This window comes from Melampsora larici-populina, assembly GCF_000204055.1.
Source record: "Melampsora larici-populina 98AG31 unplaced genomic scaffold MELLAscaffold_95, whole genome shotgun sequence".
NCBI lineage: Eukaryota > Fungi > Basidiomycota > Pucciniomycetes > Pucciniales > Melampsoraceae > Melampsora > Melampsora laricis-populina.
This window is the reverse complement of record NW_006768859.1, coordinates 11882-39504: the sequence shown is the minus strand read 5'-3', so window position 1 is coordinate 39504 and position 27623 is coordinate 11882. Positions and strand designations below refer to the sequence as shown.

Here is a 27623-nt window from a genome sequence, read left to right as displayed (position 1 = left end):
CAATCTCAGTTTAAATGAATCGAAACTTTCAAGATATATGTATGTGAAAAGGATCTGTATATCTATCTCACATCAGAATTGAAGAAACTTGTTACTAGACTTTCAATTTTCCAGACTATGAAAAAAAATGTTGGGTGGTAGTTGACTGATTTGGGTATTACAGGAATTAATTTGATCCAAAGATTTGTACAATCATTCTTTTGTAACAAAGCTCCAATCTAGAGTGTGTAAAAGAGATTGAAATAAGCTTGAATATCCAAAGAGAAAAAGAACTCGACATTAATGGAATGAAGATCCCATTTTGAAGGATTTTATTAGCATTGCTTCAAATCAAAACCAATCATCTATAAGATCAATCTAACAACTTTCTCAATTCCTTCGACTTTCAATTCATGATTCAATTCCCATCAAAACGTTTCCCTAATCCTAATCTTCATCACTTCAAGTTTTCTAGCCGTTTCTCCATACGCAACATCTTCCACATGAATACTACTCAACATAGCCACATATCGATCAATCACATCCACTACTCTTGCAGCCGGGAAGTTTCCTAAATGAAGTTGACTCTCCGAATGAAGTTCTTCTAACCAAGCTTCAAGAACTCCTGCAAGCTCGTAAGCCAAGAAAGCCAATGTACCATTCACATGCCAAGGAGGAACCTAGAAAGTAAGAAGAACACCTCTGTCAAAACCTCTGGGTTGATTTCCAAAAGAAAAGATTGAAAAATCAAACCTTGGTTGTGAATAGCTCATCCATTGACTCCCAGATCGATTGCCAAGGTACTCCTGCCAATCGGAGCATCTGTCCAACCCATCTTCTTCGACCTCCTTGTTCAAATGCGTATTTTTCTACTAAACCCACCACCATCGCTTCATGAATCGTACATAGACCAACATATGAAATGTAAGTGTTTCAAAAAATGACTCCAAAGAGTAAAGCAAGGGAAACGAGATCACATACGTAGGTTAAAAGCAATATCAGAAGGATAAAACTTTCGTCCTAACTCGGTCACTTTGCTGGCCACAGCTTCTGGTCCGCGTACTTTACCAGCTGGACGACCATTATGAGCTTCGATCAATAGAAAATATAGATCATTAGATGTCGAAAGACAAGAGAAGCATGTTGCTTTCTTTCTCAATGTGAATGGATCAAATGCTCACCCCTCTCGATGATCGCTCGCCACACAGTCTCCGTCAAAACCTCATCCCGATGATCAGAGACATGAAAGATCATTAGTGTAGCATCTAACAATCCTAAAGGTTCGACAACATCCCTGTAAAGCTACAATTTTAATCAACTTCCCCTCATTCCCATCAGCTTTCCTTCCTTTGTGGGTCAATTTGAACTTAGCACAAAACAAAACCGACACAAATGAATGAGATTCACCTCACTGATAGTATATAATCGACGTTGTAATTGATCTAAGATCTGTCTCACACCTTCCTCACGTTCTTCTTCTTCTTCAGAATCAATTATATTCTGTAAGACTTCAACCTGAACTTGTCCTACTTCTAGTTTTTCTTCAATCTCTATGACAAATTCGAACCCTTCTCCATTCAAATGTGTAGACGATTTCGCATTGTTAATGGCTAATGACAAATATTCTATTCGTCTTGAGAGCGGTAAAGGTAATCTGTTCACCAGACCAAAGGTTTCATGAGTGTCAAGATACACATCGAAGCTATAAGATGCTAATTCAAAAGGAAAGACGAACCCATCATCACTCGCAAGGTTGGCTAAGATCCTTGCTGCATCCAGGAATCGGTCTTGCCTAGCATAATATTGCCACAACAGATCCGCCTTTAAAAGTGTTGTAGGAACAGCTTTCAAATAACTTTCCAAGTATTCACTCCGAGTCTTGTTCAATCAATGAGAAAATCGGTACCTTGATCAGCTCCGTATTCGGATACAACGATCCCAATCAGACTGCCAACCTACCTCGAGTAATTCGATGGTTCGATCTCTCGCCAGCAACCAGTCGTAGTAATGATAATGAAACAGTTCATCATCACTAGATAACCCAACCCGAATCGCATGATCTTTCATAATTCTAACTTCATCACCTTGATCCAACAAACGACCAAAAAGAAACATAAAGAACAGATCTTCCTGAAGAGGCTAAAGAGAGAGAAAAAACTTACCATTGAGACTTCCATCCATACCAAAACTATCAAGACTCTCCACAAGAATTGTATAACATCTTTCTAATCCTTCAAAAACGTCTTTTCCTCTTCTTCCCATCTTCCCATTTCTCCAATACTCAACTCCTTCATGTAATGGATCCCAAACCTTTGCACAACTTAAACATAATTCAACAATTCCATCTAGGAATCCGGTTTTCAAAAACTCTTCACATGCATTTTCTAGTACTTCTATGGTCATATGTTTAGCACCCTTTTTGAATAATCTGTTTTATAGGAAATCAGACACAAAACAAAAAAAGTAAATCAGTATTGGGTTATGGATATTTTCATTGTTATTCCAGCTTCAAGGATTGTTACGAGAAAGGGAAGGAAAAAAAGTATAAGTTAAATCAAGCTAACATGAGAGCGTCAGTTGCAAAGTTTCGTCGATCATCCGGATTTTGACATTCTTTGACTCGATTCAAAGCTTCAATAGCCTAGATTCCAAATCCACACAGTCCAATCAATAAGGTGCTGACCAACACGCACGCTTTTTCAAACAAGTTATAAGAAACCAAGAGAGACCAACCTTGTATAACAAGACATCATCTGAACTACAAAAGGTACCACATCTAAGTTTCAAGATCTCACTGATCCCATCCACACTTTTCCCCACCATTTGTTGATTAATCAAACTCTTCACCATCGATCTTGTACATTCTCGACCGTTTTGACCCGCAATCAACTCTCGATAATCAATCTCACCCATCATCTTTCGTGTCTCTTCCGGACATCTATGAAAACTCTCTCTCTTAAGATCAGTTAAGAGTGACTAAAGCAATAAAAGATCAAAGACGTACGAAGAAATGATATCAGTGAGTTTGTGATCAATCAATAATAAGATGAATGAGATGGCTTCAATTGATTGAGTCAAGAGTGTTCGCATGCTGTTCATTGAGTTTTGTTCGAGCTCATAAACACCTTTGATCACGTCTGTCCTTCCAGTAGTTCTCATATCTGGCAATGACGTCAACAAGACCGATTCACTAATTCAAGAACCGCAGAATTCCCACGTACATCAGTTTCCTCGACGTTTTTGGATAGTCAAAGAAAAGTAGTGAAACCGACTTGTCCATAAAGTTTCGCAAACCGTTCAATTCCCTTTGAACCTTCATCAAAGTGGCTTCATTCAAATTCGAAGCTAAGAGTCCATTGCTACCTCCAGCAGCAGCCTATCAGTTTGACCCTCAACAAAGTCAATCAGATCAAAACCAAACGTACCTAGACATCGTGACTTTCTGATTCCAGATCGGTCGAAGGATCCAAGAAAGGTAAATCGCTAATCCTTCATGTTTTACCACTGAAACAAACTTTTCTATCATCGGCTCCACTACTACTCATACCGCCTGGAGTATCTATATTCTCGTTAACATGGTCAGAAATCCATACGTCCACAACACGAAAAAGAAGAGACTGATTACAGTTTGATAGAATTTCAGGTCGACCAGAAGATTCAAAGAATAACTTTTTGGCATTCAAACCGGCTTCTGATCCCCAATGTATTGAAGATGGAGCATTAGATTGCATCGAATCTTGAACTGTCACAATGATACAGATGCACATTGCACAAGTTTGATCTCGACCGAACCTAAGAAGGATTTTCGATCAAGGAAAGATCCATCAACCTAAACGTTTGGTTTCAATTGAAAAATTGGTATCAAAACAAAATACCTTTCCCAAAAGAGAGCAAGATCATGATCTCTACCAGGCATACTGTTTAATAAACCAGCAAGCGTATCAACCGGTCTTTGATTTGAAAGTACATTGATGCCCATATTGGAGAGGATGAGCCACTCTTGGGGAGATCCTGTGAATGGATCTGAATCCATAAAAGCGGAAGAAGGAGATGATTGAGCGATGGCCCAAGCATGTCCCTCGATATGGATTGGAGATGCAATCTCTGACATTGTCGGTGGTGGTTGTGCAGCATTATTCTGAAGTCCTGGTGCGGCTGACGGGTTGGCGGTACCCATAAAGTTGTGATGATTCAATTGTTGACTTAAATCAGGAGCAGTGACGATGATCAGATCATGCTCTGAATCGACAGTATGCGAGGAAATAAAGAAGCCTTGAGGTGAAGCATAACTTGTATGAGTTAGACTTAAGGGAGAAGGGATGGGAATCATCTCCGATTCGCCTGATCCTGCCAATGAATCATCCTGTCGAGGTGGTTGATAAACTGAATTAAGTGAAAGACTCGTAAGTGGGTTATGGTTGTTTTGTTGTGAAGAATTTGACTGGCGAGGTGGAAGTCGAACATGACAAAGCCAAAGTGAGGCCGGATTCCAATCTTCATCATGCATCGAGTTAGAAGTCGAATTGTTGGTAGTACCGGTAAGACCAATATAACCATAACCATATCCCTTTCTTGCGTGTGAGAAATAAAGACGAACTCCCATGGTAGTAGTGAGCACAAGTGCTACTTTACCACCTTCTCTTTTCTTGATGGTATGTAAACCGTTGACTTCGAATGTACGTGGATCAAGTAAGGGACCAGCGGATGGACACATTCCAAGAGCTTCTCTAACAACGTTGCTAACAGAAGCAAGCTCGTTTGGAGGATCTTGGCCAGTTGAACCCAGACTATACATTTTGATGGAACCGGATTTGGTGAAGCCATAGATTAAATGTCGCTCTTGATCGATGGAAAGCAATGTAATATTACCCGTGGTGATCGGACTCAACCAACTTGGTAGCAAGTTGCTTAGAGTATTACTACCACCACCTCGACTATGATTTAAGAGATTACACCGTTTCTTGAACCAACCTTCTTCAGATCTATATTCGAATTCACACAGATCGTTTCCCTGAGTAGCACCAGTTTGTGAATCAGATGATCCTAAGAGAAAGATTCTGCCAGTAGCTTCATGAGCATGAATTGAGGTGAAGAGGATTCCATCCGTAGGGATTGACAAGCCGGTTAGGTAAAGTGAGAGCTCTGCGGGTTTAGAAGGTGCTGAGGGTTTAAGTGAAAGTCCAACGATAGTAACAACCAAAGGGGTAGCAATCACTAGAATGTGTTGAATGTCGGCTACAAAGAGACCTGAAGCAAAGAAAAAGAGTCAAAAAAATCTGATGAATAGTCATGTATAAATGATAGTTTCAAGTACCTGGTCTAGGTTTAGCTAAAGTGATTGCTGAGATGATTTGATCCAATTGTTCAAAACTTGCGAAATCGTTGCCATCCACATAGTCCCATAAGAACAATTTGTTATCCACTGTGAACCAAGCCCTCTGGATCTCCGGGAATATACCCATTAAACAACGATGATCCTGAGCTGTTTGTTGAGAATGAAATCATCAGCTAGAGTTGAAGATGATGAATGAGATGAAGTGAGAATGAACAGACCATGATATTGATCAAAGAGTATGTCAGGTAAATTGACGGTACTTCTTTTGATGAGTGGAGCCCAATTTGGAGAGATGATGTATTCAGAAGAAGAATGACCTGTGATGGTTAGATTTGATTAGTTTGATATGATTTGATTAGAATAAGATAAGATAAGATATGATTTGATGTGAATACCTTGTAGAGATGAATGTAATTGATGATTTTGATTGATGATAGATTGATGATCTAATTTCTCATCGATTGTGTTTGAACTGATTTGAAGTTGCTGGAATAAGTTTTCATCTGGTTTTGAACTTGAATTCGAATCAGTTGGTCTTAGTGCTGAAGATGAGAATGAGAATGGTTTGGATTGATTGTTAAGCTGAAATGAATTGATCATAGTTTGATGATTTGATTATGATTGGATTGATTGATTGAATGTGTTCTTCATGAAGTACTTCGATCACTTGATGGTTTTCTTGTTCTTGATTGACTATTTGATGATGTTGATGATGTTGATGATGTTTTTTTGATCGAGTGAACAATTTGACGCGACCTTGAAATTCAAATTTGACGAGTGGATCGAATCAAATCGAGTAATCTAAAACTACATTTTCAGAAACTGCATTTCGACAAACTGCCAAATCCAAACCAATCAATTGCTCTTTTGGGGTTTCAAAGATTCTTCAGATTCGATCAGATTCACTTGATCAAGTGGTACCAACACCACAATTATCAACTAGCAACAATGTTATTAACAACTTCAAGACTTCAATTATCTCAAATTAAACCAACACCTAGATTCTTCAACTCCACTCGTACTTTCTCATACTCAGCTCAGAATCTCAAGCCAACACCTTTTCTTCGTTTCCAACACACCAAATCTCAAGCAACTACGCGTTCTAGTCTAGGTCTTCGCAATATCAGCATTTTATCGGCTTCCGCCATCACTGTTTACCTTTTCAAACCAAAAATCAAATGTGAAGACGAGTTACCAATCATGGAGACTCCCTCATCTTCACCTCCAACTACCTCACCACCTGAAAGTATACTTAGTCTTCAAAAACTTTCTTTCGGTGCTGTATCTGGAATTTGTGTTGGTATCTTTGTTCGAAAAGGATTAAGGTTTCTTGCCTTTCTATGTGGAGCTGGATTTGTGTTTGTTCAAGTTAAGAGAATATGCACCTTTTTCCTAGTATTTTTTTTCTAGATCAAATCTTAGCCTGACTAGACTGATTTCTTTGACTATTGATACAGTACTTACATTCACGTTCGATAGTGGATGTTCATTGGAATCAGATTTCACATAAATACGATCGATTCATAGGACATGGTGATCGATCGATTCATAGGACATGGTGATCGATCAATTGGAAATCGGTTTTGGAATTTCTTAACTGCTGATTTTCAGGCTCGAAGTACTTTTTCACTTGGTTTTGTGCTAGGTTTAAGGATCGGCTAAAAAGAACTCTTGATTTGATCAGATCGCATTTCCATTACCTCTATTCAAATCATCGTATGAGCTAAGGATTGTTGTCATCTTCTCTGAAGCTCTTGTTGGCAAGAATCATTGTAAACAATTGTATCATATCTGTGAATCTTTATAAAAAATATGGTGGGCCATAATGGACATTTTCCAAATATATTCATGAAGTACTGAAGACGCATGTTGATGATACGTGAGGTGATCGAAGTGGTATGGTACAAAAAATCTCAAAGTCTTTGTCCACTGGTACAGAGATGAAAGTAGCCGCCTACTGTGAGATGATGCGATGAAAGTTTGAATTCACAGGAGAGTAGTTACAAGGTCAAGCTGGGGATTGATACATTTTCTTCATAATTCATCCGAATGGAGGTTAATCTTCTTTGGTAAAGGCATCTTGGGAGGGATATGTTCAGCTTTTTGTTTTCCTGGCCTTCGAGCTACTAAATCTTCTGGTGGAGGTACGCCGAGATTACTAAATGACAATTCGGAAAATCGTCAACATTGTAAGTAAAAACATCAAAGCTTGAAGATATAATATCAATCATTCATCGTATGTATGCTACTCACTTTGGGTCATGGTTTGGGCTTGTAGGATTCAGATGTTGAAGTTTTTGCCATACGTGCCAAGTGAGATGATCAGGTGTGAGAGAAGGTCTAAAAGGTTGAGTCAAATAAGCTCGTAAAAGCTTTGGCGAGAAGAGGAAAACCTGAAGAAGTGTCAATCAAAAACAATCAATCAGTAGAGAATCAAGACCAGTCAATAATATATATCATAAGAAAGAGGTCTGTCTATACTCACTGAACCAAGACCGATAAGAAGACCTAGAACAATCAGTCTGATATTAAGGAAACCAAATCTTGAGCTCGTCATTCCTTTCAGTTTACGATGATCTTTATGACTTTTATACTCAATGGGAAGGTGTTAATCAAACTTTCAGCGTAGTTGAATCTGGTTCCAGACGGTATATTGGCGTGAATCGTGATGGAGGCATGATCAAGAAGAAGTGACCATTGGAATGAATGCCCGATTGCCATGTCACAGTCTGGTGGAAAATGGCGTGACAGATTTCTGAACAGCTCGAGTGACATGCTTTCTGACAAGAATCTATAAACCAACCTGGATCAGAAAACCGTCCTCGTGTAGCGAAGCTCTTCGAACTGGCTCTTGAACTTGAATCCTTTTTCGATTATAATCTTCGCATTGTCTGATGACTTCCAGGATTAGGCTTCCGATCAATCATTTGAAGCTTTATCGTGACTGATGAATACATCCGAAGCTGTATGAGCCCTGACGTCAGCACTTCAGGATTGTGCCCGAGATCGCATCCAAGAGAAGCTATATCCTGAGGATAGCGGTGGACGAGAGTGTTTGAATCGGTTCTGCGGATATATACATAGTCAGATCTATCGCATTCACATTTACGACAACGGCTCTAAATCACCCAACTTTTCAGCTGTGCCCCCAGATGAGCACGCAACCCCGCCATTGAAAAATGTTCCGAATAGGGCTTTATGTTTCACGGTGTTATTGTCTTGGCCAAGTAGACCGCGAAACTTATCGCTCTGAGCTTGCAAGGACACAGCTGGCTAGTCGAGTTGCCGCTTGTCGATTATTCAGTCATCTTTGCCACATTAATGTCGGGAGAATTGTGCGCTCTTGGAGATCTAGCGCCATTGATTGTCGCCCAGAAAGCTATATCATGAGAAGCACGAGATAACTTTGCTTGCCTGGGTTAATGATGATTGCCTGCCTTGCCCTACTACTGCCATAGATCACCCGGCAGGCTGTGTCAGGCGGTGGATCCGTGGCTGAAAATAAGTAGCATGCGCTATAGTCAGCAAGACCATCACGGCAGATGGCGGAAAGTCAAGACTGAGATAAATCAGCGTAGAGAAATGAGTGTTGTTTTAAAGAATTCATCAAAAGTCTTTTCGCCCTCGACAGAGCGTTCAGTAGAGTCGTGTAAAGACTGATATCGTGGTGAAGGACCGACAATCTTGGACACACAACCAAATAGAATCTTGACCGCTCTTAATTTATAGGTATTAAGATCTGGTACATTCACGAATATGTTGATTAGTATCAATCATTCAACTTGTCATCTTTCACAGATGGTCTGGTAAACATACCTCCAGAATTACCAGTGAGTACAGACCCGTCATCGACGAACATTCGGAATGGCGCTTGGTTTTGATCACCTGGGTTGTTGATATATACGCACAGAGAATATCATGATTGGAGATGACACCGAGTGTTGGGTGAGTCTACAAAGCTCGAAGGTTTTGAGGTTTGCGATTGAGGTGCTATATGATATATGCGATATGCTACTTCTGCGCCTGAACTTTGCCTGCTTTAGCATGTGCAAGATAGTACATGTTGGCACCTCCTTGTCTTTCCTGGCCTTGATAATCAATCAATATTCTTCAGTAAACCTAGTTATTTCTTTATCGCGTAGGCGATTGGTCCTCAGAGCAACATCATTCCAAGAAATGAAATAAATGCTTTGTTTTGGCCTTGTTGCACAAAACAAAACATATGTGAAGCAGAAAACACGTGATCCTAGCTCAGATTCTGTGAGCCGTTCTCGACAGTGGAAAGGGCTTGAGTTTCAAAGCCTTCATTTTTAATGACACGAACATTTGTCGAAATGCTTTCTGTATCTCGATTAAAGCATGTACAAAAGGTTTCGCATTTTTAAAAAAGAAATGAAATGACTTCTCGCCTCCAGATAATAATGCCAATAATGCTAATAATGCAGATGCGGATAGGAGAAGCTGATCCCTACTGCGCTTTTGATTGCTGATTGCTGAGGGCTACAAGGTATAAATTCCGTGCTCCTCAATTGTAGTTTGCTCCATCCAACCACAAACAATCACACTCACGACTCACAACACACAACACACACGACTTTTATAACTTACAATTTCTCAAAACTTTCAAATCAACTAGTCAACCAACATGTCTCAAGATAATTCAAATATACCTTCTAATCATTCAAGACTTACTCATCTTACTCGTGATCGCTCTGCCTCTCTACCGCAATCCGACACGAATCCTTTAAGCCAAAATGCTCTCGACTCGAACGTTCTCTACTCTTACGCGAGAAAAGGCTCACTTCCATACAACAATCTTCCACGTTACCCACCGAATCAACAAGCTTCAGACGAGAAACAAACCAAGTTACCCTCTCTTCCGCTTCCCCGCAAGGCTTCGTTGGCTACTTCCTCAGTCTTTGGTGACGATTACGTTCCATTAAGGTATGTTCTAGTGCTCTCGATCTTTCTTGTATTCTTCATTTCCCTTGACGTCGACGACTCTGTCTCACACCTATGCTCCTTGTTCTTCTTGTTTTTCCCCTTATAGTTCCCCTGGTTCGTCTCGAAACAACGACGCTGCCACTGGATCTTCTGACGGTCGTCCTCCTCTCTCGTCCCCTGCCCGCTCTTCTGGTACTTCATCATACTCTCGCCGAAAATTCCCCACCATCGGACAACTCTCAAACCTCCCTTCACATGCGCCTCTCAAGATTGTCAAACGTCGCGCCGGTCAAAGCCCATCAGATCACCCTTCTCAATCACCAACATCCCCTTCTTCTGGACAAGCTCAAGAATTACTCGTAGACTATCCATCCGTACCCCCCCCTCCTCAAATTCTCTCAGCGCCTTTAGGAAGATTTAGAAATAACTCAGTTGGAGAATTTGGTCAAGCTAGTGCAGTTTCTGTTGATGGAGCTTTTCAAAATAACGAGACCACTGGATATGTTTATAGACCTTCAGCTGTTGTTCTTACTGATGAATACTATTACTCTCAAAATCCTATTAAAGAACCTTTACAAAGATCTTCTAGTGTATCACGTGTTGGCAAATTGTCTGGTAGTTTCCTCAAAAGATTTATAGGTGGCGAAAACAAAGAATCATAATTCAATTATATCAATTCAATTTTATTATTAGTTCTTTTTGAAATCATCTGGGTATTTTTACAATTTTTTTCTTAGTCAATCTTTCTATATTTTGTTTGAATGGTTACGTAGTTAGTCAATCATTGATCATTTTTCGATTCGGATAGAATTTGGTCTTGCGAAACAATAGAATTTGGTATTTTTGTTGGGTTTCAAATTGTCTGGTAGTTTCTTCAAAAGATTTAAAGGTGGCCAAAACAAAGAATCATAATTAAATCAAATCAAATCAATTTTATATTATTTCTTTTTACAATCATCTGTGTCTTACTTCTTTTACGATCATCTGGGTATTTTTACCAATTTTTTCTCAGTCGATCTTCTTATATATTGTTTGAATGGTTACGTTGTTAGTCAATCATTGATCATTTTTTCGATTTGGATACGAAGTTGGCTTTGTGAATCAATAGAATTTGGTAGTTTTGCTGGGTTTTGTTATTGAACTTTGGCACAATTATAATACTACGACCATTTGAGTTTCCAAAAATGAAATTTGTTTGTGAGCCAGCGTAGGGAATGTAAGCTTGAATTGAGTCAATTGAGAGATAGTCCCACTTTCGACATTATAGTCAGAGAAAGGAAACCATGATATACACATTTTATCCCCTTATCCATGAATCTATAAGTATACAATTTTCGGTTCGATCAATGCCTCTGACCAGATGGCTAGTCTTTGAAATATGAGGTCTCTGACATGAGTTTTCTTCCCTTGGACTGAGGTCGTCCTTGCCATCAATCATGGACAGCCAACCAACCCTTCTTGTGGTGGCACTCGAGAGCATAGGAGAATCGAGGCTTCAAAAAACATGCATGGATGTATCTATCTTTGGTTTCAAATGTAAAATCAATTATTGCAAGGGTAAAATTTGACTTCAACTATGAATATAAGGCTAAATCTGCGAATTAAATACCAGCAAATATCAGGATTGTAGCAGTTCCGGTACACAATGCACATAAGGGGAGTTCATGTATCAGAGTTCAGAGACTTCTGTTATTATGTAGGTCATCCAGAGCACACTGGAACCACATTGTCTGTAAAAGAAACACTGAATGCGAGGAAAATGATTGCACCTTCTCGCATAGTTGAAGTTGAACCCTGTCCAGAAATTTGTTTCCCATCAGTTTGACTAGATTTCGAGACTTCAATGATCAAGTCAAAGCTCAGCAACAGCAAATCTCTGCAGGATGATTTTTCTGAAAACGTAGACTGATTTATTTGATCATCCTGAATCCGAAAGCTGTAAATGACGTCTACATTTCATCCTACCAGACCATCGTTTTCGAAACTTGCTAGAAAGAAAGCCAAGAGAGAATATCTTGATCAGTAATTGACACAAGGATGCATTGAAAGATAAATTCAAGCTCGCTACTTTTACACAAGGAAGACTCATCAAGTCATGCGAATTCCAAAAAGAAGTGGGTTGAGGAGACTTGAGCCTTACTTGAAACAAGCAGGCTTCAATCCCAGCCAAATGGTCAATCACAGTTTCTACCCAGGTGACTTGATTCTATAATTGAAAGCAAATAGTAATATGTCATCCTACACGTTAATTGTAGCAAACCATCAAGGATTATCGTTTGTCGAGCTCTGGTTAGCTTCAGAGGAGGATCCATCGATCATTGCTATAGTCACTTCGAGCTCCTTTCACTTTAAGTTCTTCACATCAGAGTAGCCTTTGGGATTATCCACTACATGTTTGGGAAGACAGAATCCTGTCACATTTTATTTACGAATGATAGACATCATTTTCCTTTCTGTTGATAATGTGATGTTCTCCTGGTATCCATCAATGCGATAAGCTTTGTGTTGCTTCTGCATCCTACTCCTTCAAAACGCTTTATCATGATATCCCATTTTACGTACAAATTGGATATGATTGTTTACCGCTGTCTTGTTACAGTTTTCTCAAAGCAAACAAACCTCATGAAGGGTGATGATGATCTGATTGAGTTGTGCCCCAAAGCCTCTCTTTGATGGACCCTAAAAGCGATATTACAGGGTTTTAAGTCTCGTTTTGATATCTTAAGATGCCTTTTTTACAATTTGGCAGTGATGATGATTTCCTTAAGCTGTGATCTGCCTATGAATCATGAGTAACATACTCATAACCTTTCACAAGTTTTGACTTTGTAGACTTCAACTCTTCGATCCAATCAGTTGCGATCATTTTCATCTCCTCATCTTGCACACTTTCATCGTGCATCCCATCCCTTCCCTCCCAAACCCTTCACCCATCATCCTCATCATAACTCACCCAATTCAATTAACTTCCCTTCGCTTTCAATTCAATATCTCAAAACTTGCTTTCGGCCCCTGTCTCTCAAATAGTCCGATTTGAACCGTTTTCATATTGTTGTTGACTTGATCGAGCGTACTGCTCGCCTTCAGCCTATCGTACGATCCTCGTCTGATTTGACTACTTATCTTTTCAAATACTTACCTCTGTGCATTTTTTCTCAGGACAGGCTGGAGTCTAAAGCTCGATATCTCCGCATACCAGGATGACACGAATCAAACGCTCATGGAAAAAGGCCCCCGAGACAGTAAGTAAATTCCTATCTACTAATCGACCATGCCTTATATGTATTGATAAATCTTGATAATCATTTAGAACCCTAGAGTGGTCGCGTTGATCAAAGAGTTTCTTGATTTACCCGATCACGACTTGACTGTAGCTCTCGAGCGTACCAATCTTGAGGGCTGGCAGTGGCCTCGGTCCGATTTAGTCTTTTGGATCCCCGTTCTCAATCGATTTGACACCTTACTCGAATCAGTAGTCAAAGATTACGAACTCAGAGGCCCTGGTAGTAAGAAAGAGAAAGATGCCGATGGAAAAGAGATCAAGGAAGACGAGTCAACTCGAGTTGGAGTTCAAATCAACGACTTTACACCACTCACAAAAAGAATGACCTTATCAATCCTCGGTTTTGTGAAGTTGTTGCTCGAAAATTGCACTAATCGAAAGCTGTTCTCTTCGTATGACGTAAGTTTTTGAACCTACTTTTCATCCCTTCACCTGCTCAGCGGCCATCCACTGATCTCACATCTTTTTCTCTTCTAACAGAGACTGAACGATTTACTTCTCACCACTGACACGGACGTCTTGCTCGCCAACCTACGTTTGATCTTACGCTCTGCTCAGCAATGGAGTGCTCAGCATCAAGAGATGAATTCTGGTTTCGGTATATCCCATGCACGTCTGCTCGACTTGCTCCAAAGTTGGTCATCGATCGGAGGTGCTAAGACATCCAGTCTCAGTCTGGTCGAGCTCGTCCAACAAGCCGTTCAATCGCCTTCTGATGAAATGGACGATACTCAAGAGATGTTGGATCCCTCCTCACACACTGTCAAACGACCCACCCCCGAGGTCTCGTTTCAGTTCTATCGCAAAGCTGAGGTAAAGCCTCCACTCGCCGCCATTGATTCAACTACGCACAAAGCCGCTGCCGATGACAAAGGGAAGGGTAAAGATAGTGCTACCCTCCCTACCCCTGGTGCTTCATCATCTGCCACTCTCTCCTCTCATATCAACTCTGCTTCGAACAGCACTCCTACTCCCAAGTCTCGGGTGAAAGATCGGATCGGCACTACGTTACCGTCTCCTCTTGCTGCGAGTTCGACAACAACCGAAGGTTTAGCCACAATCAATATTTCGCCAACCACTATCGAAGCCAGTGATCGACCTCAAGATCTTCTAGCTAACCTCATCGAAGAATATGCCCTCCCTTTGGATTGTCGCTTCAAACTTTTTCATCGAATCCGCATCGCCATGGCCGTTCGAGATCAACCTCAAATACGGCGCATGGCTGTAGTGCGACTTTTGGCTCTCGCCATCTATACTCATACTACTGATGAAACGACTTCGGCTTCGAAGCTTTTCATCTACGAGCCTGGTCTTATAGCTCAGCTCAGTGAGTTGATCAATCTCGACACTGGCAATGCTCGTATGGCCGGGGAGATACAGGCTGCAGCATTCTATGCTCTCGAAGGGATCTCACGCTATCGAGGACGAATTGCAGAAGTTGCCAGTGCCGCCGGAGTATCTGTTAGTCATGGGATATTGATGCAAGTAGTCCGGAAGATAGCCAAGGAACTCGAAAAGGAGGAAGCGCGGTGTACCGACGAGTTTATCGACTCTCTTTTCTGCTTTCTCAGCTGTCTTCAGCTTAGTGCCTATGCTGGTTCCTTGCTGGTGGGCGCAGGCATTGTGCCCGTGTTAGTCGAGCTTTGTAAGAACGCACACCCGAAATACATATCCACTGTCAGTCGCGCGGTCACCAATCTCGACGGATTGATGTATGGTTTCACGTCAGCCTTCACACTTTTCAACCAGGCCGACGGGTTGAAAGTGTTTGTCAATCGAATCAAAGAGCAAGCTGATAAATCGATAGCAGAGCATCCGATCGAATCTTCTTCACCAATGAAACCATCGGAGCTCTTGACCGGGATGCTTGCTCATCCTTCAGCTGGTCTACTCAAGGCTATCTTCAGATCTATTCAACGCCTCCTTACGTCGGCCGGCACTCTAGAGAGCGTAAGGAATTTGACTGAAACACAACTGCCATTGTCGATCAAATTGATCATCCAAAATAAGGCGGTATTTGGATATCAAATTTACTCGCTTGCCATCAATATGATGTCCACCCTCATTCATAGCGAACCGACTTCTTTGGTTATCTTACAAGAGGCCGGGCTGCCCGATGCGCTGTACGACGCTATTGATGGTGAGATAGAGCCAGCATTTGACGTGATCGCCGCCATCCCTGCTGCACTCGGTGCTTTATGTTTGAACGAGGTTGGACTCAAACAATTGAACGATCGAAAAGCAATTCAAAGTATTTTCGCAGTGTTCACCAAGGAGAAGCACGTCAAGATCCTACGCGATCGGGATCATGCTTCAGTTGTGGGCAGTACAATTGACGAGCTCATTCGTCATCAACCTTCACTCAAGCAAGCGGTCCTCGAGGCTACCTTAGACTTTCTCCGGCGGATAGATTCTATCGGACATGCGACGGATTCGCCAAACCTCAAGTCTCATTTTTACGAGCTTCAATGCGTATCAAAAGACAACGGAGAAAGCAAAACTCACGAAAAGTCCGAACTTCAAGAGGATCCGTCGTCTGGAAAGTCCGATCCCCCAAATGATACTCAAGAGGTGGTGATGGATGAAGCTCAACCTCTCTTAGCTTCCGAAGGTGGTGTCGTTGCTCAAGCGAGTTCTGGATCGAAGCAGAAGGAGAAAGACGGCGAAAAAGAGAAGGATGGTCATGCTAACAACGCTGTATTGTTACAGATTGACGTTGCGTGTCGCGTAAGTGCATCTGTTTTCTATTGTTTTCTACTTTGCGCTGAATCTTTCGATTGTAGTTGTTGGAGTCGATGCTTCAGAATGTTGCACACTGTCAAGACTTCATCTCGATGGGCGCATTGGACGTGCTACTCGGTCTTGTTCGATTACCCTGTATCCCTTACGACTTTGCAATCACTCCAGCCTCAGAAGCGTTTGCATCGACCATACGAGTGTTGACAGAAACATTACCGAAAGAGACCTTGACTGTGGTCATGAAGCAGCTGAGAGTTGACCTCATTCAACTCAAACCTTTCTGGGAAACAATTCGACCCAATGGCCAATTATCGGAGATGATCTCTCCTTCACGTGAGTTCTTTTTGTGTTTCGATACAATCGAAGTTCACAATGACTGAGCCCTCGTCGAACATCTTGCGTAGCCGAAAAAATTGGAGAATCAAATGTGGTGTTTAGACATCTGATCTCAGTCCAGGCATATGTTTCGTTCCTCAGCGATATATGTGTAGCTAGTGGGTATGCACATACACGGACTGCTGTCGGGATTTTAGGCGTGCTGAACAACCCTGAAGAATCCGAAACTATGAGCAATCTAGGAGCATTGCAAAGAGTAGTCAATTGGGAACACATCATTCTCAAGGCTCACGCGCCTAAGTCATGGTCCAATCCTTCACCGTCTACCACCCTCAACATTCCTACAACGCCAGCTCCTCCCATCATCTCGATTCCGGTCAGCTCACTTGCTAATACCACGGGCTCGGGATCTGGTGGTACTAATGGTCAGTCCATTCCATACACTGTTTTTTTACATCATCTGATTCGCATTTCTGCTAGATCTGGCCACGGGCCGCGAAAGGACTGCGGAGGGTATCGCCGCAACCATTGTTGAAGCTACAACGTCAGCCGTTAGTAAACCGGGCGAAACACCAGAAGCCCCGTCTGGTGACCCGTCTGTTGAAAACACAAAGGCTCTCAAGTCAATCGCCGGTGGTCTGTCTTCGTCATTGGGCCCCCTATTTTCAGGTAATGTGTTTCGCCGCTTTCTGTTCACTTTGCCAATTTGTAACGCTAAGTTTTGTTTTGTTTATCAGCTGTCATCAAACTGCTCACGTCGAGGCGAAGTCATGATTCCACTCTTCGAAAGCAAGCCACGGCTACGGCCGAAACGCTAGCCAAGATTCTATTGGGACATTTGGTGTGGCCTGATTCAGGTAAGCACTAATCTCCCCTTGCTTCTGTTCCAAAGGTTTTTCATCGGTGCTGACTATTTTTGCAGGGGATGCAGATGATCAATTCGCCAATTTTGCCTATGTCACGGTGGCTCTGAACATGGCAACCTCCATCTTAACTGAAGAACGAGGCAGCCGGACCACGCTCAATAGCTTGATCCTTTCGCCCTTCCAACAAGCAGGTGGCATAGGCGCCATCTTGTCTCTCTTTGATCGGTACCTCGATCAAACGGAGATACTGACTAAGGAAGAGAACCGAAACCCCAGTCAGAATGTCCTTCTCGTCCACATATATGGGGGTCTAAAGGTCGCACTGGACCTACTCCAGCACCTATGTTCGTCGACCGCCTTACTCGAATCTCCTCATACGGCCTTGCTACAAACTTGGAAGGATGCGATCACCCCTGGATTCGATGCGCCCGCTTTACTCATCATGATGCGGGGTCAAATTCTTGCCAAAGTCCAACGGGTATGGAGTGCTGGATGGCTTCAAGCATCACCACCAAATGTGGTCCGCGCTGTGGTCAAGATTTTACTTGACATCATCAAAGCTGAAGGTGAAAGCGTTCCAGATGTGTCCACTGGTCCTGTATCTTCCGGCGCTGTAGGAGCTACATCCGGCACACACCTCAGCTCTCTCGAACGGATGACTGGAGCTCTCGGAGGTACTATTGTCGGCCCCTTCCCTGGTACCGGCTATCCTACCTTTCCTTTTGCCGGTGGACGTCCCACGGTTGTCCCTGATGAGACACGAGTCGCCAACTTGGTGGACATGGGCTTTCCTCGATCAGTTTGCGAGACGGCATTGGCAAGGACGCAAAATAATCTCAATCTTGCGACGGAGTTTTTATTAGCTCAGCCTGTGTTGGTCCAACGGGCTCGTGATGAAGAAGCAGTTCGCACAGCAGCGACGGCGACGGCAGCAGCAGCGGCAGCAGCTGCTGCTGCAACAGCCCCCAATGCTGACGCATCAGCCAGCACTGACCCCCCAGCAGCAGCTGAGTACTTTCAGGAACTACTCGCACCTTTGACACCCAACGACAGCGCTACATCACCGTCTAACGACCATCTGGCCGACGAGCTTATGCCTGACACCAATGAGAATCCGGCTGGTGCAGAGGCTCAGGCCACTGAAGACGACATACCCCTTCCTCTCCCAATCTCACCTGCGGAAGATGATAGTGATCGGCAGGACGTTCATATGGGCGAGGCTTCATCTGTGACAGATGCCGGTGAGCTTCCTACTGGCTCGCCCATCGCCAGTCCAGTCCCTGCTCCCAAGGCAGCCTCAACAGAGACGAGTAGTTCAGAGGACGTTCGAATCTCTCTGAAGAAGACATTAGACGAGCTTCGTGACCCACTGAGAGACTTATTCTTGGAACGAAGCTTCCTCTTGGCCGAGTCTTATGAAGGGCTGGCCTTTGATCTCAAGGTAGCCTTCAAAACCTTCGAAAAGAAACCACCGTCAGGCTTGGACGTACAATCTTTCGATGCGATTGGAACATTACTTGGCGATCTCAGGAAGTTAACATCTGCGGAGAGCCCGGATTCAGAGGACACCACTGCTAAGCATCTGAGCGACAATGTGCCCGCCGTCTCCGTTCGCTTACGAGTCCTCGCTCTTCTCGCCAATGACTCCTCTTTTGAAGACTCCCTGAGACGAAACATGGCTGGTTTGTTGGGTGTGTTGATGCAACTGCTATCACAAGCTTCTCTCACCAGCGACCCTCAAGATCCTACGCAGATCCCTGTTTGGTTAGCTTCAGCGCTACTGGTGTTAGAAGCAATTCTAGCCCACTCGAAGAGCAGGCAGGGTTCGGATACATCAAAATCATCGATCTCGACTGACGATCTTGATGAGGACAACGAAGAAGATGAAGATGACGAAACTGACGACAACATGCTTGATCCCACCAGATTTCTCGGATTGGGCACCTTTACTGTTGATTCAATCCCTAACAAGCACCCTTCTTCCATCCAGCCCTCGACTTCCAAAGCCTCAAAGGCAGCGTCTGTCAGTGAACCGGAGACAAGGCCATCCGACGCGCAGCTCGACCTCCTATTCCAGATCTGCACCAACCTCCTACGCTTTCAAAAGTGTAGCCGTCACGATTTCTTGGCCGCGATCCGTGTGCTCTTGATCTTGACGCAGAAACACTCTGTTGCTGAGGCGTTCCTATCCAGTGGCGTCCCGGCTGTCCTATTACGTAGCTTCTCCTTCAAAACCGAAACACGAGGTTGCCTACCGTATGCTGCGATGCTCCTGCGACATACAGTAGAATCTGCCAGCGTGAAGAAAGCTGTGATGAAGAAAGAAATCGTTCACTTCATCACTACTCACCACCGTCACCGACAGTCCGACCTTCCTTCCTTTTGTCGTCAAATTGCTCCGATGGCATGGAGAGACTGGCCTACGTTGATGGATACTATCGAATCAACTTGCAAGCTGATTCCGAATGATAGTAGTGGTACTAGTTGGATGATTGGTTTGGCAAATGATCAAGATGACGATGTCGAAGATCCATCCAAAAAGGCGACCCATAGTGTATTGAAAATTCCAACAGGCAATGATCCTAATATTGGCGAAATGCAAGTCGACGATGGGATTGGTCCTGCGCCTGAAAAGGTTGAAGAGGACGCTCCATGGCGACCAGCTGTGGATGGGACCATGCAGTTTTTGATGTCTGAGCTATTGAAGGCAGGCAGAGACTGCTTAGTACCCAATGGAACCGCTGACGTCTCATCGACTTTACCCACGATCATCCGACCACCCATCTTCAGTCATGCGTCAAGCGTTGCGGCCATGATCGACACAGAGGCTGCTGATTCATCACCCGAAATCACTTTACCCAGCTCATCTTCCAATTTTCTTTTACCGCCGCCCGTTAGCAACGCGGCAGGAAAGACTACCAAGGTAGAAGACCAACAAGTCGCCGCCTTCTCTCATGCGTGCTTCATCATGTCATGGATGAGTGAATTGCTGGCATCTTACAACGAGTGCAAGATCAGCTTCATGAGCTTTCATAACCGTAAGGGTAAATCTACAAAGACGACAGCAACTCCAAATGATTTCAAGTCCAGACACGAGATCTTGAATTTCATGTTATCCGATCTCATCCCTACCGGACCCCTCAGTCAACCCAATACCGCCGAATCTCAAAAGAAGTCCGCCATCGCTAGTTGGGCCATCATGGTTCTGGTTGCTCTCTGTCACGAGCCAAACGCAATGAAAGAGCCTGCCGAAGGGGTGACAACAGCCCGCGCCTTCGTAATCAACGGCTTGGGAAGGGCATTTCAGGAGGCAATAATCTCAGATGAGCCTGTAGACACTCGTTATGGTCGACTTTATGCTCTTTCGGACTTGGCTTATCGGCTTTTGACTGCTGCACCCTTTGCTCAACGGCCGTCGGCTACACCTAGCGATGCACCTATACAAATTGCCAAGATCATGCTCGAGAAGAACTTTGCTGCCTTACTCTCTAATGCACTGGCTGATGTAGATCTCAACTTTCCCTCCGTGCAACGTCTCCTCAATTCGATCCTCCGACCTTTGGAACACCTCACCAAGGCTGTTACCAAAATTGGTCGAGGTACAGCTGACCGCAAAGCTGTGGAAGGCAGCGCCGGCGCGACGTCAACGGTGGAAGTTGAGAGCGCTACGTCGGATAGTTCGGACGGAGATGAAGAGATGGCAGGTGACGATGATGCGCCAGACCTCTACCGAAACTCCGCACTTGGTCTCTACGAAGGTGAACTTGAACCTGGTAATCGAGAGAATACGCCTACTACTTCAGAGGATGGGGAACACTTTGATGATGAGGATGAAGATATGGATGATATCGACGATGGAGCCCTTCTAGGTAGCGACCTATCCGATGCTTCAGATGAAGAGGGTGACGTGACGGCTGATATGGGAGATGCAGATACTGATACATCCGAAGCTGATCATGACGATGACGATGATGATGATGACGACGATGATGATGATGACGATGAGGACGACGAAGATGGAGATGACGACGAGATGGTAGAGGATGATACTGACTTGGATTTGGACATGTCCACAGGTGCAGCTGAGGCTGATATCATGTAAGATCCGCCCCCCCTCGCGAATCCTTAGTTTGAAGCTGACTTATCGTTTTTGACGTTACTTACCAATAGAGCTGACAACTTGGAGAATACAAACGTTCTGGGAGATGACACTCGATTGATGAATTTTCTCAATCATGGTCGATCTGATCTAGTGTTACCTTCCGCCACTGATGATATTCTTCCGACCGTCCATGAAGCTGGTGATCTAGAAGATAACTTGGAAGATGATGAAGCCGTCTCCTTGGCTGACCCGACACATGCAGTGGTTGATGATGGATTTGAAGGGGGTTCAATTGATTTCGGAGACGAGGTGGTGGTCGATTCGAATTTAGGCGATGCTCAGACGGAAGCCACTCCTTGGTCTTGGAATGGAGTTTTACCATTCCAACCACGCGGAGAGCTCCAGGCGGTTCCTGGCGTCACACTTCATCGGCATAGCTTGCTTCGTAAGTGCAGATTTCATATTTCATTACAGACTACTCACCCTACTCACGTTTTACCTGTATCCTATTTCCAACTTGTTGTTTGAAAGATCAAGCTACCGACAACGTTTTTGGGGGTCGACAACGAGCAGGTCAACCCAACACAAGCATTTCAGTTCATCCGCTACTGACCGAAGACAGCGCAGCCCCGGTGCGCGGAGAAGGATCTGGACGATCACATCGACGCATGGACCTGCGATCTGGCTCAATGGATCAATGGCTTACAGCCATCGAAAATCTTCTCGGTGGTGGAGCCGGTCAAATCATCGAACAGATTCTCGGTACTGTTGCTGTTGGGCAGCGTCCTATCCACATTGATTTAGGTCAAGGTCCGAACGGTCCATCATTGGGTGGGGTCGTTATTGATCCCACACGAGGCGTCGTGATGCCTGTGGGTCCCCAGGGACTACAGGGACTACATGCATCCACCAGTGCGGCACCAGCTAGTCGGCTTGATCGACATCTGGCTGATCGCGTGGCTGGTCAAACGCTTATGCCCCTTGCTACTCTTCCTCGTTGGTCCGAAGAAGCTCGGGTATTCCATCAGACAGCTTCTTCTGCGGAGAACCCTGCTCGAATCCAAAAGTCTATATTGGCGATCCTCGGACCTCGTGCCAAAAAGATTGCCCAAGAGAAAGCTGCTAAATTTGTTGCTGAAGCTAAACGCCTTCAAACAGACGTCAAATCCGACCAAGAGAAGAAGACATCTACTGAAGCTGCTGCACCTCAGGCTCAATCTACTGATGATTCCGCTGCGGCCTCGACCGATGAACCTGCTGTTCAGGCCACTACGCCCTTAGCCTCGACTGCAGATGATGACGTGGAAATGCGTGATGGTACTGATGAAGACATTGCACCCCGAGCGACTGAATCAAGTAAGCCTCTTTTCGTGTCTTTGACCTATCCTTCCAGCTATGATATCTTTTCTCACCATTTATTCCCCTTGTTTGCAGTAGATGTTAGTCCCGAAGTTGCCGACGCCGCCCATGCCATGGAAGGGGTCACTGTACAAGACGATGTAGCCGAAGTGATGAACCTGGCTCGTCAATTGGCAGCTGGAATTGGTGCTAGTATTGATGGTGACAATGAAACAAGTTCACTTTTGACAGCAAATGTACCCTCATCAGTTGAAAGTGCAGAAGTATCAGCCACGGAACCAGCTCCATCAACGTCGCAGCCAGCGGAAGTCAGTGCTGATCCGGTCGCACCAGAACCCGGTACCAGTACTACCTCTCGAGATCGAGTAACTATCATGATCAACGGCGCAGAAGTTGACATCACCGACACCGGGGTCGATCCTACTTTCTTGGAAGCTTTGCCCGATGATATGCGAGAGGAAGTATTGAATCAACACTTCCGCGAGCAACGTCCAGCTCGCGAAGAGTCGTCTGTTCCTGTGCCCTCCAGCATCAGTCCCGAATTCTTGGACGCACTGCCACCTGAGATACGTGCCGAGGTGATACGTTCCGAACTGGCAGATCAAGAACGTCGTAGGCGTGAAGAACAACGCGAGCGGCGCGCCCTTGCCACCGGATCAGCTCGTGCCGCGGCGGAACCTGCCGAGGTGGATTCGGCTACCTTTCTCGCTAGTCTGGATCCGACCTTAAGAGAAGCTGTTCTGCTCGAGCAGGATGACGGCTTCATTTCTACTTTGCCTCCCAACCTACTGGCAGAAGTGGATGCCATGAGGGATCGGATGACCCGTCGCCAACATGCCATCCGACCGTCAAGAGACCGTGATCCACTCACTGGGTTACCCATCACCAGCTCCTCGGGGATAGCAGCGAAGAAACCCCCTCCGAAAGCAGATGCAGTCCAAGTCTTGGACAGATCTGGTATCGCAGCTTTAGTTCGCTTGATGTTTTTTCCCCAGCCGTTGCGTCGCCACTCTCTTCAGAAGGTTCTAGTCAATCTGTGTGAAAACTCTCGTAGTCGGACTGAATTGATCGGCACTCTATTGGGCCTGTTGCAAGACGGTACAAGAGATGCTGCTACAATCGACAAAAGCTTCTCGCAAGTATCGTCACGAGCAAGTAAGGCTTTGACTCCTGCCACACCTAAATCAACAATCAAACTGCGACGTGAAACCCACGTTGGACCTCTTCCTCAATTCCCTGGTGAAAGTGTGCCTAACCTGATTGCACTACGATGTCTCGAAGCTCTCTCGCTTCTCGTTACTGCGAACGATCGGGTTCCAGTTTATTTCCTGACTGAACAAGAAGTTCCCCTTGCTTCTCACCGAAAGTCGGCCAAGAAAGGTAAAGGCAAGGAAAAGGTTCAAAATACGCTCAGCTATCCAATCGTTAGCCTGCTAGCTTTACTTGATCAAACCAGTCTACTCAAGCAGCCTAACTTGACTGAGTCGATCACAAGTCTACTAGCCCTCATTGGGCGACCACTCACTGCCCTTGCGAAACGACTTGAAGAAGGTAAAATCCGCTCAGCTCCTGCACCTTCCTCGCCAACTCCAGGATATGTCCAAACACAATTTGGTAGAGTCCCCGCACCGCCCTCAACGATAGCTCAACCAAGTACTTCGCCAGACGACGGAACTGCCACCAGTACTTCGGAGAAGATCGACACGCCTCCGAATGCGTTAGAAAAAGCACCCGCCTTACCACCTCAAGATATTCGAATGATTGTCAATGTTCTTGACTCTGGTGAATGCTCTAGCAAGACTTTTAGTCATACTGTCACCTTCATTCAAGCGGTCTCTATCATCCCTAATGGACGCGAAACGATAGCTTCTGAGCTTCTTGAGCGAGCCAACGTATTAGGAAATGCATTGCTCCCCGATTTGGATGAACTCGCTGTGGCCATTCGTGAAGCTCCCAATGCTGCAGAAGTGCGATCCACGACTTTGGCAAAGTTTTCATCTGCCTCGGCCCAACAGGCTAAGTTATTGCGGATCCTGAAAACCACTGAATTTCTGGATGCTCATGCCAAGAAACAGGAGACTGCTCAGCTTCCTACGCCTGAACCATCTTCACCCTTGACGATGACTGCGGCAATGACTGCAACCGTGGAACCCGATTTGTTCAGTCCAACGAGCGCTAAGGCCGATGAACAGTCTAAAGCCCAAACGATCCGATTCAGACCGTTGTGGGCCAAACTGAGCGAGTGCTTGACATTGATACAAGAGCGAGACGATATGATTCACATCGCTACAGTCTTGCTGCCGTTGATGGAATCTTTCCTAGTGGTTTGCAAACACGCAGGAGTCAATGTCATCAAGGCAACCAAGGTGACTGGATCAATGTCTCCGCGTTCAGATGACGCCAGTCTATCGGCATCAGATCTTGCATCAGGTTTCTTTTTGAGTTTCACAGAACGACATCGCAAAGTGTTGAACACGATGGTTCGCAACAATCCAGGATTGATGAGTGGCTCGTTCTCCATCTTGGTTCATAATCCAAAAGTCCTCGAGTTCGATAACAAGCGGAATTATTTCAGTCAACAGCTTCACAAGGCTCGCTCAAGGGAACAGTATGGCACGGTTCAACTGAATGTCCGACGACCACACGTCTTCGAGGACTCATTCCATAGTCTTGCTCGAAGAACAGGAGATGAACTTAAGTATGGAAAACTCAGTGTGCGGTTCTATGACGAAGAAGGAGTGGATGCCGGAGGTGTCACCCGAGAATGGTTGACAATCTTAGTCAAGCAGATGTTGGATCCAAATTATGCACTCTTCACTGGCAGTGCAGCGGATTCGAAGACCTACCAGCCCAATCGAGCGAGTGCTATAAACCCCGACCATCTTGGATTCTTCACGTTTTGTGGTCGAGTGATCGGAAAAGGTCAGTCTGAATTTATCTTACAGACATCACTATTGATGACGCAGTTGTGGAACTGACGCATTCACACCCATTTCTTTTTCAGCTCTCTATGATGGGCGAGTTGTAGATGCCTATTTCACCTTGGCATTCTATAAACATCTCTTGGGGACATCAGTTGGACTGAGTGATTTAGAGTCTGTTGATCCGGATGTAAGTACATGTTTCTTATCTTAAAGAGACTGGAACTCATGCCTCTGAATTATTCAACAGCATCATCGGTCTTTGAAATGGATGCTTGATAATGATATCGATGGCATCTTCGAACTAACGTTCAGTGTTGAAGCTGATGACTTTGGATCCACTCGAATTGTCGACCTGAAGCCCGACGGCCGTAACTTACCGGTCACGAACGAAAATAAGGCTGAGTATGTGCAATTACTGGTTCAAAACCGATTGACACTCTCTATCAAGGATCAAATAGAGGCTTTCAAGAAAGGTTTCGACGAGATCATTCCCCGCGACTTAGTACGAATCTTTTCGGCAACTGAGTTGCAACTCTTGTTGAACGGGCTTCCTGACATAAATGTCGAAGATTGGAGAGCAAACACGGAACTACATCAATTCCAACAGTCAGACTCTACAGTGACGTGGTTTTGGAGGGCAGTGCGATCGTTTGATCAAGAAGAACGAGCTAAACTGTTACAATTCTCAACCGGTAGCTCCAGGGTACCATTAGAGGGCTTTGGAGCACTTCAAGGAGCGCAGGGTGCAACTAAGGTATGTATCAAGGTCTGCGGTTTGTTTTGATTGTTTGCTCATCCAGCTTCATGCCCGCAATTATCGTAGTTTTCACTCGTCAACGCGCATACCAAAAACATCTTACCTAGTGCCCACACGTGTTTCAATCAAATAGAGTGAGTTGCCCAATTTACTATAAGCATGTCATGTGTTTACTGATAATTTCCCACCATGCAGTCTACCTTCGTATGACTCCTATGATGATCTGAGGCGGATGCTATTGATTGCCATCAATGAAGGATCGGAAGGATTTGGTAAGCCATGATGCCTTATGAACTCACAGACTGTTGTGCTGACACGGCTTCTTCTCGTGCGTCTCAATAGGCTTTGCATGAGAGCGATATTGCTGATATGGTGGTGAGGGAGGAAGCAGCCTAGTCGTGGTCGTGATGAGGCGGATTGTAGCTTATATCTTTTATTCAGGGACTGCCCTATATCTATAAAGATCGATACATACTTATCAATCAATCTTTTCCTAATATCTTTCTATATGTCTCACTTTTCTGGGTTGTCTGAATCAGAATGCCAAGTAGATGTGTGTGTTCTTGCTGTTATGTCTTTCATTTTTTTTGATGATATATACATCTATACTTTAATCAGTCTGTGCTTGATGGTTTCTCTGAAGTACAACAAAAGTTGACTGGCAGAGCGTCACACGGGTTTGAGATTTTTCAATTTGCTTGCATCTATAAATAGTAACATACAAATAGTAACATACATACTGAGAGGAGTAAAGTAGGATTTGTTTGATTATTTGAAGATTGACCCACATGAGGTATGATCAGTGCATGTCTCCTACATAGAACCGCACCTTTTGGTCGTTACTATGTCTTGAAGCAATTGTAGCACTGCAGCACCTGCTTACATGCTAACCTAACAAAGTCCCTCTCGGCGAAGGGCAGCCTTTGCAGAACTCTTGGTCACCCATGTCATACATACCCTGAATTTTAATACATCTCACATCATCAGGTAAAATCTGAC

At 44.3% G+C, this 27623-nt stretch overlaps 4 protein-coding genes across 4 annotated transcripts; 2 read left to right on the top strand and 2 right to left on the bottom strand.

The window, feature by feature from the left end:
* Window positions 1-73: 73 nt before the first annotated feature.
* Window positions 74-6142, bottom strand: MELLADRAFT_118593 (uncharacterized protein; the record flags this gene model as incomplete). The annotated part of the gene is made up of 16 exons (XM_007418539.1): window positions 74-659; window positions 733-869; window positions 961-1068; window positions 1161-1281; window positions 1387-1633; window positions 1715-1857; window positions 1939-2063; window positions 2142-2407; window positions 2544-2620; window positions 2713-2932; window positions 2984-3169; window positions 3201-3355; window positions 3495-3771; window positions 3855-5226; window positions 5294-5349; window positions 6126-6142. The coding sequence occupies 16 exons, from the start codon at window positions 6140-6142 to the stop codon at window positions 408-410; spliced, it is 3759 nt and encodes a 1252-aa protein (XP_007418601.1).
* Window positions 6143-7348: 1206 nt separating this feature from the next.
* On the bottom strand, window positions 7349-8089 carry MELLADRAFT_113794 (uncharacterized protein; the record flags this gene model as incomplete). Its single annotated transcript, XM_007418538.1, has 4 exons — window positions 7349-7472; window positions 7568-7707; window positions 7800-7822; window positions 7909-8089. The coding sequence occupies 4 exons, from the start codon at window positions 8087-8089 to the stop codon at window positions 7349-7351; spliced, it is 468 nt and encodes a 155-aa protein (XP_007418600.1).
* A 1870-nt stretch (window positions 8090-9959) lies between these two features.
* On the top strand, window positions 9960-10920 carry MELLADRAFT_113793 (uncharacterized protein; the record flags this gene model as incomplete). The annotated part of the gene is made up of 2 exons (XM_007418547.1): window positions 9960-10258; window positions 10365-10920. The coding sequence occupies 2 exons, from the start codon at window positions 9960-9962 to the stop codon at window positions 10918-10920; spliced, it is 855 nt and encodes a 284-aa protein (XP_007418609.1).
* A 14500-nt stretch (window positions 10921-25420) lies between these two features.
* MELLADRAFT_76123 (uncharacterized protein) lies at window positions 25421-27399 on the top strand (the record flags this gene model as incomplete). Its single annotated transcript, XM_007418528.1, has 6 exons — window positions 25421-25865; window positions 25948-26054; window positions 26115-26621; window positions 26691-26758; window positions 26820-26896; window positions 26967-27399. The coding sequence occupies 6 exons, from the start codon at window positions 25421-25423 to the stop codon at window positions 26975-26977; spliced, it is 1215 nt and encodes a 404-aa protein (XP_007418590.1).
* Between the last annotated feature and the right edge of the window lie 224 nt (window positions 27400-27623).